The 13,679-nt window shown below is 38.7% G+C and overlaps 1 protein-coding gene across 2 annotated transcripts in view; it reads right to left on the bottom strand.

Annotated features, from left to right (window-relative positions):
* Positions 1-12,650, bottom strand: part of CCDC112 (coiled-coil domain containing 112) — a 30,572-nt gene extending 17,922 nt beyond the window's left edge. The window contains exon 1 of one of the 2 annotated variants that reach the window (XM_027099881.1): positions 12,371-12,650. In XM_027099881.1, coding sequence (XP_026955682.1) covers positions 12,371-12,487 — 117 coding nt within the window. In that variant the 5' untranslated portion in view covers positions 12,488-12,650. The remainder of the gene's footprint in view (positions 1-12,370) is intronic. The other variant, XM_027099889.1, reaches the window with a different exon arrangement.
* Positions 12,651-13,679: the final 1,029 nt, after the last annotated feature.

Below are 13,679 nucleotides of genomic sequence, written 5' to 3'. Positions count from 1 at the left end.
ATTTTACTGAAGGGTTTAGAGTAGGAGAATGCCACGATACACTTAATTTTTTTTTTTTTTTTTTTTTTGCGGTACGCAGGCCTCTCACTGTTGTGGCCTCTCCCGTTGCGGAGCACAGGCTCCGGACGCGCAGGCTCACGGGCCTAGCCGCTCCGTGGCATGTGGGATCCTCCTGGACCGGGGCACGAACCCGTGTCCCCTGCATCGGCAGGCGGACTCTCAACCACTGCGCCACCAGGGAAGCCCATATACACTTAATTTTTAAAGGAAATCCTTCTGGCTAATTTTTTGGAGAATAAATTGATGGAAGGTGGAGGAGGAGGTGAGGAAAGACTGGAAGCAGGAGAATCAATGAGGCAGGTGACACAGCAACACAGACAAGGAAAGATGGTGTTCAGGGCTACCAGGGTGACGGTGAAGATTAAAAGTAAGAAGACTAAATATATCTGGGAGGTATAACCAAGAGGAATTGCTGACAGCCTGGATGTGGGAGAAAAAGAAAAAAGGAAACAAGCCTTTAAATTTTGAGAAGCAAGCAAGAATAAAGTAATGAATTTAGGAAATACTTCTAAAATTGGGATATAATCCACATACCATAAAATGTATACATAAAGTTTACAATTCAGTGGTTTTTAGTATATTCACAAAGGCGTGCAACTATCAACAGTATCTAGTACCAGAATATTTCCATCATAACCAAAAAGAAACCCTGTACTTATTAAGCAGTCACTCCCCATACCCCTAGGCAGCCATTAATCTATTTTCCAACTCTGGATTTGCCTATTCTAGACAATTAATATAAACAGGATCATACAACACGCAACTTGTTCTGTCTGGTTTCTTTCACTTAGTAAATTTTTTTTTTAATTTATTTAATGTATTTTTTTTTTTTTTTGGCTGCGTTGGGTTGTTGTTGCTGCTCGGCCTTTCTCTAGTTGTGGTGAGCAGGGGCTACTCTTTGTTGCGGTGCACGGGTTTCTCATCGCGGTGGCTTCTCTTGTTGCGGAGCACGGGCTCTAGGCACGTGGGCTTCAGTAGTTGTGGCTCGCAGGCTCTAGAGCGCAGGCTCAGTAGTTGCAACGCACAGGCTTAGCTGCTCCATGGCATGTGCAATCTTCCTGGAACAGGGATTGAACCCGTGTCCCCTGCGTTGGCAGGCAGACTCTCAACCACTGAGCCACCAGGGAAGTCCCTAGTATAATGTTTTTTAAGATTCATCCACGTTGTACCATGAATCTGTACTTCATTCCTTTTTATGGCTAAGTCATATTCCATACAGATCTAGCATATTTTGTTTATCTACTCGTCAGTTAATGGACAATGGGATTACTTTCACTATTTGGTCAATATGAATAATGCTACTAAGAACACTTGTGTACAAGTTTAAGTATGAACATATGTTTTCAATTTTCTTGGGTATATACCTAGCAGTGGAATTTGTGAATCATAGGTAACTCGTTTTTACTTTCCCATTTAAAAATTTCGTGTTTTTTTTTTTTAAGCTGTGAGCCTTCTTATAAGTCCCTTATCAGATAAATGATCTGCAAATATTTTCACCAATTCTGAGTTGCCTTTTCACTTCCCTGATAATGTCTTTTGAAGCACAAAGGTTTCGAAAAAGTGCCAAACTGTTTTCCACACTGGCTGCACCATTTTACATTTCCACCAGCCACCAATGGGGGTTCCAGTTTCTTCACATCCTCACCAATACTTGTTATTGTCTATCTTTTTTTATTACAGTCATCCTAATAGATGTGAAATGGTATCTCACAGTGGTTTTTCGTTAGTCCATAATGACTAATGATACTGAGCATCTTCCCATGTACTTATTGGCTATTTCTTTGGAGAAGTATCTATTTATCTCCTTCCCTATATTTAAAATTGGGTTGTGTTTTTATTTTTGAGTTGTAAGAGTTATTTATATATTTTAGATATGTCCTTATCAAAATATGATTTGTAAATATTTTCTCCCATTCTCTGAGCTGTCTTTTCACCTTCTTGATAATGTCATTTGAAGCACAGAGTTTTAAATTTTGCTGGTCCAATTTATTTTGTCTTCAGCTGCTTGTGCATTAGATGTCATATAGAAGACACCATTACCTAATTAAAGGTTATGAGGACTTACATCTAAGTTTTCTTCTAAGAGTTTTACAGTTTTATCTCTCAGATTTAGGTTTCTAATCCATTTTGAGTTAATTTTTATATGTGGTGTGTGAGAGAAGTCCAACTTCACTCTTTTTTATGTGAATACACCATCTGTTGAAAAGACTATTCTTTCCTTATTGAACTATATTAGCACCCTTGTTGAAAATCAATTGCCCACAAATGTAAGGGTTTACTCTTAACTCTCACTGGTATGTCTATCCTTGTGCCAGTACCATACTGTTTGATTACTGTAGCTTCACAGTAAATTCTGAAATTAAGAAGTGGGAGTTCTCCAACTTTGTTCTTTTTCAAGATTGTTTTGACTATTTTGGGTCCCTTGAATTTACCATATGAATTTTAGGATCAGACTGACAGTTTCTGCAAAAAAAAAAAAAAAAAAAAAAGACAGCTGAGATTCCGATAGGGATTGCATTGAATCTGTAAATCAATTTAGGGAGTACTGCCATCTCACGAATATTAAGTCTTCATATTCATGAACACAAAATGTTCGTTTAGGTAGGTTTTCTTTAATTTCTCTCAATGATGTTTCTGAGTTTTCAAAACATATGTTTCAAAAACTTAAACGTGTTGCACTTCTTTTGCTAAATTCATTCCTATGTATTTTATTCTTCGTTATACTATGGAATATTAAATTTTTTAATTGAAGTATAGTTGATTTACAGTATTGTGTTACTTTAGATGTACAGCAAAATGATTCTTACATTTTTTTCAGATTCTTTTCAATTATAGGTTATTACAAGATATTGAATATAGTTCCCTGTGCTATATAGTAAATCTCTGTTCTTTATCTATTTTATATAGAGTGGTATGTATCCATTAACCCCAGACTCCTAATTTATCCCTGCTCCCCCTCTTTCCCCTTTGGTAACCATACTTTTGTTGTTTTTGTTTTTTCTGTGAGTCTGTTTCTGTCTTGTAAAACTTGATCTGTATTATTTTTTAGATTCCGCATATAAGCGATATCATATACTATTTGTCTTTCTCTGTCTGACTTACTTCACTCAGTATGATAATCTCTAGGTCCATCTGTGTTGCTGCAAATGGCAATATTTCATTCTTTTTTATTGCTGAGTAATACTCCAAAATGGCACTATTTTCTTAATTTCATTTTTGAATGGTCCATTACTACTGTATAGAAGTACAACTGATTTTTGTACATTGCTCTTGTTTCCTGCAAGTTCCTGCAAACAGCTGAACTTGTTTATTAGCTCTAATAGTTTTTTTGGAGGATTAGTGAGGACTTTTTATATACAAGATCATGTCATCTGCAAATAAGGATAGTTTTATTTCTTCTTTTCCAATCTGAATGCTTTTTGTTTTTCTTGCCTAGTTGCCTGGCTAGAATCTCCAGTGAATAAAGTGGTGAGAGTGGATATTCTTGTCTTATTCCTGATCTTATGGGAAGTCTTCAATCTTTTGTCATTAAGTATTATGTTAGAGGTTGGTGTTTCATAGATGCCTTTAACAGGCAGAGGAGTTTCCTTCTATTGCTAACTTGTCGAATATTTTTATCATGAAAGAGTGCTGGATTTTTTCAGTTGCTGTTTCTGCATCTATTGAGATGATTATATGGTTTTTGTCCTTTATTCTATTAGTATGTTCTATTATGTTGATTGATTTTCATATACCTGGAATAAATCCCAACTAATCATGGTGTAAAATCCTCCCCTATGTTGTTAGGTTTGGCTTGATAGGGTTTTGTTGAGAATCTTTGCATTTGTATGCATAAGAGATACTGATCTGTTATTTTCTTTCTTGTGATGTCTAATTTTGGTATCAAGGTAACAATGGCCTTATAGAATGAGTTGAGAAGTGTTCCCTTCTCTATTTTATGAAAGAAATTTGTTATCAACAAAAAAAACCCTGACATTTATATTTACCTCTACATTTGTCTTTATTATTATATATTACAAATATATTTATATGTACCTTTATTATAATAATATATTATCATACATTACCTTTATTATTATATACCTTTACATTATACTGACTTTTATATTTACCTCTATATTTACCTTTACCAGTACTCTTTATCGATATTATTCTTCACTTGGATTTGAATTATTACCTAGTATCTTTTTACTTTTGCTCGAAGGACCTCCTTTAGTATTCCTTGTAGGGCAGATATGCTGGCAATGAATCCTCTCAGTTTTTTAAAATCTGGGATTGTCTAAATTTCTCCATTTTTTTCACTAAAGATTTTTACATTGTACTTGAGAAATGTGTGTAGAGAATACAATTTTTAAAAATTTGTTCATTAGCTTACAAGTATAATATAATCTTGATCATATGGGGAAATTATGTTTAGCTAAGGAAAATATGCTCCAATTCTGAGAAGTACTATACAGTTGACCCTTGAAAAATACAGATTTGAAGCAGGTGCACTTATACACAGATTTTTTCCAATAAATATACTGGAAAAAATTTTGGAGATTTGTGACAATTTGAAAAAAACAGACGAATCACACAGCCTAGAAATATCAAAAAAATTAAGAAAAAGGTATGTCATGAATGCATGAAATATATGTAGATACTAGTCTATCCTGACATAGGCACAAGGTGAGTGACAGTCATATAAAATTAATAATGCATTAGTTTTCTTACGTTTTATAACTTTGCTTTCAAAGAATTACATTACCGTACAGTATGCTTTTCTCTCTCTTAATTGGAGAAAGTGCCTAGCAGCCTAACATCACAGGTAAGTGGTTTTTGAAAAAAATGGAACAATGTTCCCAATGTTACATTATGAATATGATGATAATATTGTATGCCATAAAAATTTTATAATGATTCATTCACTGGTGTATAGGCTAGGCTATTGTGAAGCAAACGTATCGACTATATTAGGCTACCATAAAGCAATCATATTGCTGCTCTTCATTATCAGTGCATGGACCATTATATTTGTAAATAAATATGAATTTCTTCTTCACATTATGTTTTCATTTTTGATGTCTAGTGTTAGTAATACATACAACATCTATAGTGTTTTGTATAAGACAATAGTGATGTAGATACTGACTGGCAATTCATCTTATAAACAAATCATGTAAACTTACAGTATCGATAAGTACAGTACAGTACTGTTCATCTGTTTTTGCCTCCTTATGATTCTCTTAGTAACATTTTACTTTTTCTAGCCTATTTAATTGTAACAATGTATACAACAGTATACAACAGTATGTATACTGTAACAACAGTATAATAACTATATACAGTCATTATATGACTGTATATAATACAGTCAAATTATATGACTGTATACAATACAGTATAACAAAATATGTGTTAACTGACCAAAAGATCAACAGTAGGCTATTAGTAGTTAGGTTTTTGAGGCGTCAAAAGCTATACACAGATTTCTGACTATGCAGGGGTTGGTGCCTCTAACCCTCGTGCTGTTTAAGGGTCAAGTGCACTTACTTGTTCTAGTTATGTGAATTCCAGGGATGCGGACTTCTAGGAGAATTTACATGGGAGCCAATAGAGGACCTGTGCATATGTTTTCAATTTTCCATAGTCTACCATTATCCATTATATTTTACTGCCATTATATTTTGGGGACAATAGAGTGAAGATGTCCTTATAATTAGTGGCAGCAAATTTTGTAACCTAGGTTTCCATTTTATATGTTTTTTATGAAAAATAACTTGGCAAACAATAAAGTCTTTGGGTTTTACTAGGCTGTAAGGGATAAAACTATCTATATTTTTAACAAATCAACTCACTTAGAGCTTGAGTTAGCACGTTTCATTGGCAGAAACACTATGCTGGAAACAGAGCCCCTATTGAGATGTATATCTAATAACAGAAATCGAGGCAAATTATTTAATATCTTTAAGTCTCAACTTTATTTTTAAAGTTATTTTTATGCAAATATTTTATTGGATAAACTCCAAGCTCCCTTTGAATTCCAATCTCCTTTGATATTTAAATTGAGATATAATTGACATATAACATTATATTAGTTTCAGATGTACAATATGATTCAATATTTGTATATATTGCAAAATGCTCACCACAAGTCTAGTTAGCATCCATTACCAGAGTTACAAATTGTTTTTCTTGTGATGAGAACTTTTTATATCTACTCTCTTAACAACTACTGTTAACTAGTCACCATGATGTACATTACATCCCCAGGACTTATTTATTTTATAACTAAGTTTGTACCTTTTGACTACCTTTATCCATTTTGCCCAGCCCCTATCCCCTGCCTCTGACAACCACCAACCTGTTCTTTGTACCTATGAGTTTAATTTTTTTTTTTTAGATTCCACATTTAAGTGAGATCATATGGTATTTGTCTTTCTCTGTCTGACTTATTTCACTTGACATAATGTCCTCAAGGTCCATCCACATTTTTGTAAATGGCAAGATTTCCTTCTTTTTATGGTTGAATAGTATTCCAGTGGTGTGTGTGTGTATCATATTTTCTTTATCCATTCATCATTAGTGGTCATAGGTTGCTTCCATTTCTTGGCTATTGTAAATAATGCTACAGTGAACACTGGGGTGCATGTATCTTTTCAAGTTAGTGTTTTCATTTCCTTCAGATAAATACCCAGAATCGGAATTGCTGGATCATATCGTAGTTCTATTTTTAATTATTTGAGGAACCCCCATACTGTTTTCCAGAGAGGCTAAACCAATTTATATCCCTACCAACAGTGCACAAGGGTTCACTTTTCTCCACATCCTCACCAATACTTGTTATTTCTTGTCCCTTTGATAACAGCTATTCTAAAATGTGCAGTTTTGATTTGCATTTCCCTGATGATTAATGATGCTGAGCATCTTTTCATGTACCTGTTGGTCATCTGTATGTCTTCTTGAGGAAAATGCCTATTCAGTTCCTTTGCCCATTTTCCAATCTGATTTTTTTTTTTTTTTTTGCTATTGAGTTGTACAAGTATATACTTTGGATATTAACTCCTCATATGACTTGCAAATGTTTTCTCTCGTCAGTAGGTTGGCTTTTCATTTTGTTGATGTTCCCTTTGCTGTGCAGAATCTTTTTAGTTTGATGTAGTCTCCTTCATTTTTAGACAATTACTTTTCTGGACACAGAATTCTTGGTTGAGAGTCCTTTTCTTTCAGCATTTTGACTATGTCTATCACTCCATGCCTTTGGAGTCCAAGGTTTCTGTTGAGAAACCAGTTTTTACTGAGGATCCCTTGTATGTGTTGAGTTGCTTCTCTGTTGGTGCTTTCAAGATTTTTTTTTTGTCTTTGTCTTTTCTACAGTTTGATTATGACATGTCTAGGTATGGATCTCTTTGAGTTTATTCTACTTGGAGTTCACTGAGTTCCAACAATGTGCAGATTCATATTTCACCCATCATTTCTTCAAATATTCTTTTCCCCCGTTTTCTCTTTCCTCTCCTTCTGGGACTCTCATTAGCTGTGACACTTGATGGTATCTCACAGGTCTCTAAGGCTCTGTTCATTTTTCTTCATTCTTTTTTTCTTTCTGTTCCTCAGTCTGGATAATCTGAACTGACCTACCTTCTGCCAGCTCAAATCTAGTGTTGAGCCCCTCTAGTGAATTGAGTTCTTGTATTTTTTAACTCCAAAATTTCTATTTGATTCTTTTATTATAATTTTTCTCTTTATAGATATTTTCTATTTGGTGAGACACCATTCTCATAGTTTGTTTTATTTCTTTAGAAATGGTTTCCTTTAGATTTTTGAACATATTTAAAGTAGATGATTTAAAGTCTTTGTCTATTATGTCCAACATTTGGTCATCTTAAGGGACAGTTTCTTTTTACTGTTCTATTTTTTTTTAATTCTTCTGTGTGTGGACCATACTTTCTTGTTTCTTTGCACATCTCATAATTTGTCTGTCAAATACTCAACACTTTAAATAATATAATGTGGCAACTCTGAAAATGAGATTCTTTCCCCTCTCCAAGGTTTGTTGTTGTCACTGTTTGTTTAGTCATTTTTCTGAACCAATTCGGTAAAGTCTGTATTCTTTGTTTGTGTGGTACTGAAATCCCTGTTTTGTTAGCTTAGTTGTCCGTGAACAACTGGTTGGTCAAACATTTTCTTAGATGTCTTGAACAAATTAAGTCCCCAGTCTTTGCTGAGGTGGTCTAAGTACATGCTGGAGCATGCCATCAGTACTCGGGCAAGCAGTTTAAAACTCTACTTTAGCCTTCACTTCCTGTTGCACAGAGTTTCAAGACCAGCCAAAGGTGAGAGCTCAGGCCTTCTTAGGCCTTCTCTGGTTGCATTCATTTCCTATCACTACTATAACAAATTTACCAAAGATTTGTTTACCACAAACTTAACAACACAAATTTATTCTCTTACAATTCTGGAGGTCAAGTCTAAAATTAAGGTGTTGGCAGGACTGTGTTCTTTCTGGAGATTCAGAGGAGAATCTATTACTTCCTTACCTTTTTTTCAGCTTTTAGAGGCCACTTTTATTCCTTGGCTCATGGCCCCTTCCTCACATATCTTCACTCTCTTGCTTCCACTGTTACCTCTCCTACTGGTTCTGATCCTCCTGCTTCCCTCTTACAAGGACCTTTGTGAATATATCGGCCCACCCAGATAAACTCCCCATCTAAAGATCCTCAATTTAATCATATCTGCAAAGTTCCTTTAATCATGTAAGGTCACATATTCACAGGTGCTGGGGATTAGGATGTGACTATCCTTGAGGGGGGAGGGGGATTCTGCACTCTAACCACACACACACAGCCCTATTCATGTGTGTGATCTTCTAGAGGAAATCCATTTTGAGTAATAATTTAAAGTCAGAAAAGTAATGTGCTTATTACTGAAGGACCACTCCAGGCAGCCAAATGCCATAAAATACAAGTCATCACAGGAAGGTCATTAGAAACAAATCAAACAGAAGACACAGTTCTATCTTGGTACAAAACCAGAACGTACACTAGGTGATACTGCTAGAGATACTTCAAAAAAGTTATAATTCAGCTGCTGGAAAGATCAAGAGGGAAAGGGCATCTGAGAGGACAATCAAGAGATTCATGGTCTTTGGCCTTGAAAGGCAATGGCTGAGGAGAATTATGGACAAATAATATACAAGTATTAAAGTACATAGATAGGGTACATTATTTCTTTCCAAAATGAATGAGAAATTTATGGGATTCCACACTCTATGGAGGTTGTAAAATAAAACACAATATAAAATAGTTCTAAAACTTCAAAGATAATTTTTCCAAAATAATTTAAGGAAACAGTTACGGACTGAATTATCACCCCCCAAATTCACGGTTGAAGCCCTAGATTTGGAGGAAGTAATTAAGGTTAAATGGGATCATAAGGATAGAGTCCTAATCCATTAGGACTGGTGTCCTTATAAAAACAGGAAGAGGGCTTCCCTGGTGGCGTAGTGGTTGAGAGTCTGCCTGCCGATGCAGGGGACGCGGGTTCGTGCCCCAGTCCGGGAGGATCCCACATGCCGCGGAGTGACTGGGCCTGTGAGCCATGGCCGCTGAGCCTGCGCATCCGAAGCCTGTGCTCCACACGGGAGAGGCCACAACAGTGAGGGGCCCATTAACAAAAAAAAAAAAAAAAAAAAAGAGGAAGAGACACCAGAAAACTCTCTCTGCATATGCACATGTGAGGGCACAGCACGATGGTGACTGTCTGCAAGCCAGAAACTAACCCTGACAGCACCTTGATCTTGGACTTCCCAGCCTGCAAAATGGTAAAAAAGTAAACTTCTGTCATTTAAGCCATTCAGTCTGTGGTATTTTGTTATGGAAGCCCTAGCAGGCTACTATAGGAACTTTAGATATTTTGGCAGACATCTCTAATATCATGAGGAAAATTATCTCTTCTCAGGAAAACATTAGTTGGTTTCACCGTTAGAGTCAATAGGAATACTCATTCATGAAATCCTATGACAAATATCCAAGTTCAGTGCTAGGATGTAGAATTTGAGTGTATAGTGTGTATGTGTGTGTGTCTGTGTGTATGTGTATGTGGTATGTTGGGGGGAATACACAGAGGGATAACACATAGTTAAACTCCTCAAAAAGCACAGTATGGTACAGTAGAGATTCTAATTGTTTTTTTTTTTAAACCCAAACACCCTTGAGAAATTCTACCTCACTACTGCTGTGACTGTCAGTCATGAGGCTCTGCCTTCCCTAAACTGGTGAGAGGGTATAAAGCAGGGTGTCTCAACCTCAGCACTACTGATATTTTTGACCAGGTAATTTTTTGTTTTGGGGGAGCTGTCCTTTGGCCTGTACCCACTAGATGCTAGGAGCACACACAAACACCCCACAGTCCCCCTGCAGCTGTGACAACCAAAACTGTCTCCAGACATTGCTGAATGTGAGAAACCGATGTCACAGTTGAAACAGCTCCACAGGTGATTCTGGTCCAACACCAAGGAAGGCAAACCTCTGAGAATCACTGTAGTCGGCAAGAGTGTGCATCAATAACAGTATTAGCCAACTTGTGAGAAATGCAAACCAGGAGGTTAAAATGGTTATAAGAATTTGGAGAACAAATCATTTTCAACTAAAGTAAGCCAGAGAGAGCCACCAAGAGGACTAAAACACTAGGGCCATACATTTTAAAAAAGATTTTAAAAGTATTTTAAATATATCTGAAAAAATTATATATCTATTATGTATTTTTCTGTATTTTATATTTTTTTCCTGAGACATTTGGGCCAGAGTTAGAATAATAAAAAGAAATACAGAGGATGTGTGAGAAAATTTGTCTGAGGTGGAATTTCTTGAATTTCTTGAAACAGGTAAAGACACTGTATTTCCTTAGAGGAAGAAAATGATAGAAGCTGTCCTCAGCTCATAACAGCCTTCTTTCAGGTTTGGACTAATCCACAAATATTTAATGAGCATCTACTATGTTCCTGGACTAAAGAGGCACAGCTTTTGGTACTGGGAATACAATAGTGAATAAACTTCCAAAAGTTTCTTCCCTCATAGAGGGCAGGGTTTACATTCCCAGGCAGGGTGGAGAAAAATTTAAGAGTAAGCATAAAATATGTAATATATTATATGGTAATAAGTGCTATGGAGAAAAACAAAACCAGAAAAGACAACAGGGTGTGCTGGGTAGGGGCACTCAGTAAGGGGAGGTCAAGGAAAGAATCACTGAGCTGATGGCATTTGAACAAAGATATCTGAAGGCGGTGATGGTGTTGGCCATGAGACCATGAGGAAAGAGATTCCAAGCAGAGGGAACAGCAACTGCAAAAATCCTGAGAGAGGAGTGTGCTCCACCTGTCTGAAGGACCACCAGGAAGCCAGTATGGCTGCAGCCGACTCAGAGCAGGGGACTGGGGATGAGGTGACAGGGAGGTGGTAGGGGCAGCTCAGAGGCCCTGTGGACCACGGTAAAAACGTTTGTTTTTACTCTGAGGGATCTGAGCAGACAAGTGTCATTACTGGACTCAATCACCTGACTGTTGATAAAACTTGAGGAAGGCAAGAGTGGAAGAATAGAAACCAACTAGGAAAGTATTTCTGCTGGGGGAGAAATGATGGTGTGGACCACCATGTGAGGTGGTGAGAAGAGTGGGATTCTGGACTTATTCCGAAGGTATAACAGACAGGAACTGCCCATGCTCTGGGGTGTGGGCTGTGAGAGAAGGAGAGGTGCTCTTTGACCTGAGCAACTGGATCCAACAATTCTCCTTGGGGGATCCTCTGGTCCTCACTGCAGAGAAACGGGTCCTGAGAAGATCTCTGGAAACACATCAGCCTCAGACCATCCCATGTTTGACTCCTCCTTGTGTTCCCAGCGCTGATACAATAATACAGCAGCCACCAGTCACTGGGCACCGAATCTCTCTCCAACCAAGCATTGTACCAGGGGCTTCCCAGACAATGTGCACGGCTCGAGAAGCTGCATATTATCAGTCCCAACGTTTAGATTAGAAACTGAGTCACCGAGAGGTTAAATATGTTCCTATCACACGCTAGGAAGAGGCAGAGCCAGCGTTTCCACCCAGATCTTCCTCCACTCCAAAACCTCAAGAGAGGCGGCTCCGTAAAAGCAGTTAAACGCACAAGCGAACAAAGCGAAACGCTGGCGTGCGCCAGGCCCCGAGCAAAGGGAGGCTAACACCGCGCCTCCCGCCTCCCGGGGCCGCGCTGCAGAGCACACCTGTTCAGCCTGGGGCCCCGTCCAGCCTCTGGCGCCTGCAGCCTCCCGGCCCACGTCTGCCTCCTCCATTTACCTGTTGCGGCACAGGCGTTGCTCCCACGCGGGTCCCGGTGGCCGCGCCCGCCCCGGCCACAGCCCCCGCTACAGCTGTGGCCGCCGCCGCCACCACGACCGTCGTCAGGGCGGCCATCTTTCCGCGCCGAGCCGCTCGGTGCGCTGCGGCCCCCCAGGCCTGGGGTGGAGGGGTTCGGGCGTGGGGAGATTCTGGCTCTGCCGGGGCGGCAGGGCTCCCCCGGCAGGGAGAACGCTGCCGAGATGTGGGGCGGGGCCGGAGCGCAGGGCGGGGCGGGAGTGCGGGGCGGAGGTGGGCCGCGGTGCAAGGCGGGGCGGGGTCGGGATCAGGGCGGGGCCCGAGCGCGGGCCGGAGCGCGGGCCGGTGGCGGGCTCGGCTTCGCTGTGCTCTGCGGCGCAGTTTTATTACAGTGCACGTTATCTACTCTTTATTTGGCAAAAAGTCTTTCTCCCCGGCCCCTGTCCCCTAACCACCGGGAAAATTCATTGTTTTTCACTGTCCGACTTAAATTTATTCGTGTTATATATAGATATATGATATACATAGATATCTATATATCCATAGAGAGAGATACTTTACATAATAGAACTTCTTTCTAGGTTTCTACTAAGTTCTGGTGAAACTGAGTCTAAATTAAAAAACATTATTGATGAGCCTGAACAATATATTTCACATTTTCAAACAAAACACAGCATGCCCTACACTATCAGATATCAGACGCAGGGATGTCACACTCCTAGGACTTGGCCATTTAGAAGAGAGACTCCAAAGATACAGTGTTGGGAAGGTGGGGAAAAGCCAGAGATGACTCCTGCAGTCAAGGCATTGGCAACCAGTGGCAATTCAGCTGATTTGTGGATGCATTGCGTTTTCCTCCTTTAAAGGAACGTATTCATGCATTCATCGATTCATTAATTCAATCAATATCCAGCTGCTACTATATGCCAGACCTTGAGAATTAACTGTTGACTTAGACACACACACGAAGTTCCTTCTCTCCAAACTTCTATCAGGGAATTCAAACAAGTAAACAAACAGGGTGTTTATCGAGCACTTACTTTGTGCCAGTACTGTTCTAAACAATCTAGTGAAGTAGGTACTATTATCATTTTCATTTCACGGATAATGTTAAGTAACACAAGACCATATACAAGTAGGAACTGGGATATAAGCCTAACTGGTCTAACTCCAGAGACCATCCTGGTAGAGATGTTAAAACAGGCAGATGGAGCCCAGGAAAGAGACTAGAGTTAAATATATGAATTTGGTCTTCATCTCCAAGTAGAAAACATCTTAAAAAGTGAATGAG

Source organism: Aethalodelphis obliquidens, unplaced genomic scaffold (genome assembly GCF_003676395.1).
Source record: "Aethalodelphis obliquidens isolate GAN/ISIS:26980383/991018 unplaced genomic scaffold, ASM367639v1 scaffold4, whole genome shotgun sequence".
Taxonomy (NCBI): domain Eukaryota; kingdom Metazoa; phylum Chordata; class Mammalia; order Artiodactyla; family Delphinidae; genus Aethalodelphis; species Aethalodelphis obliquidens.
The sequence above is the reverse complement of the archived record's forward strand: the minus strand, read 5'-3'. Positions and strand labels throughout refer to the sequence as shown.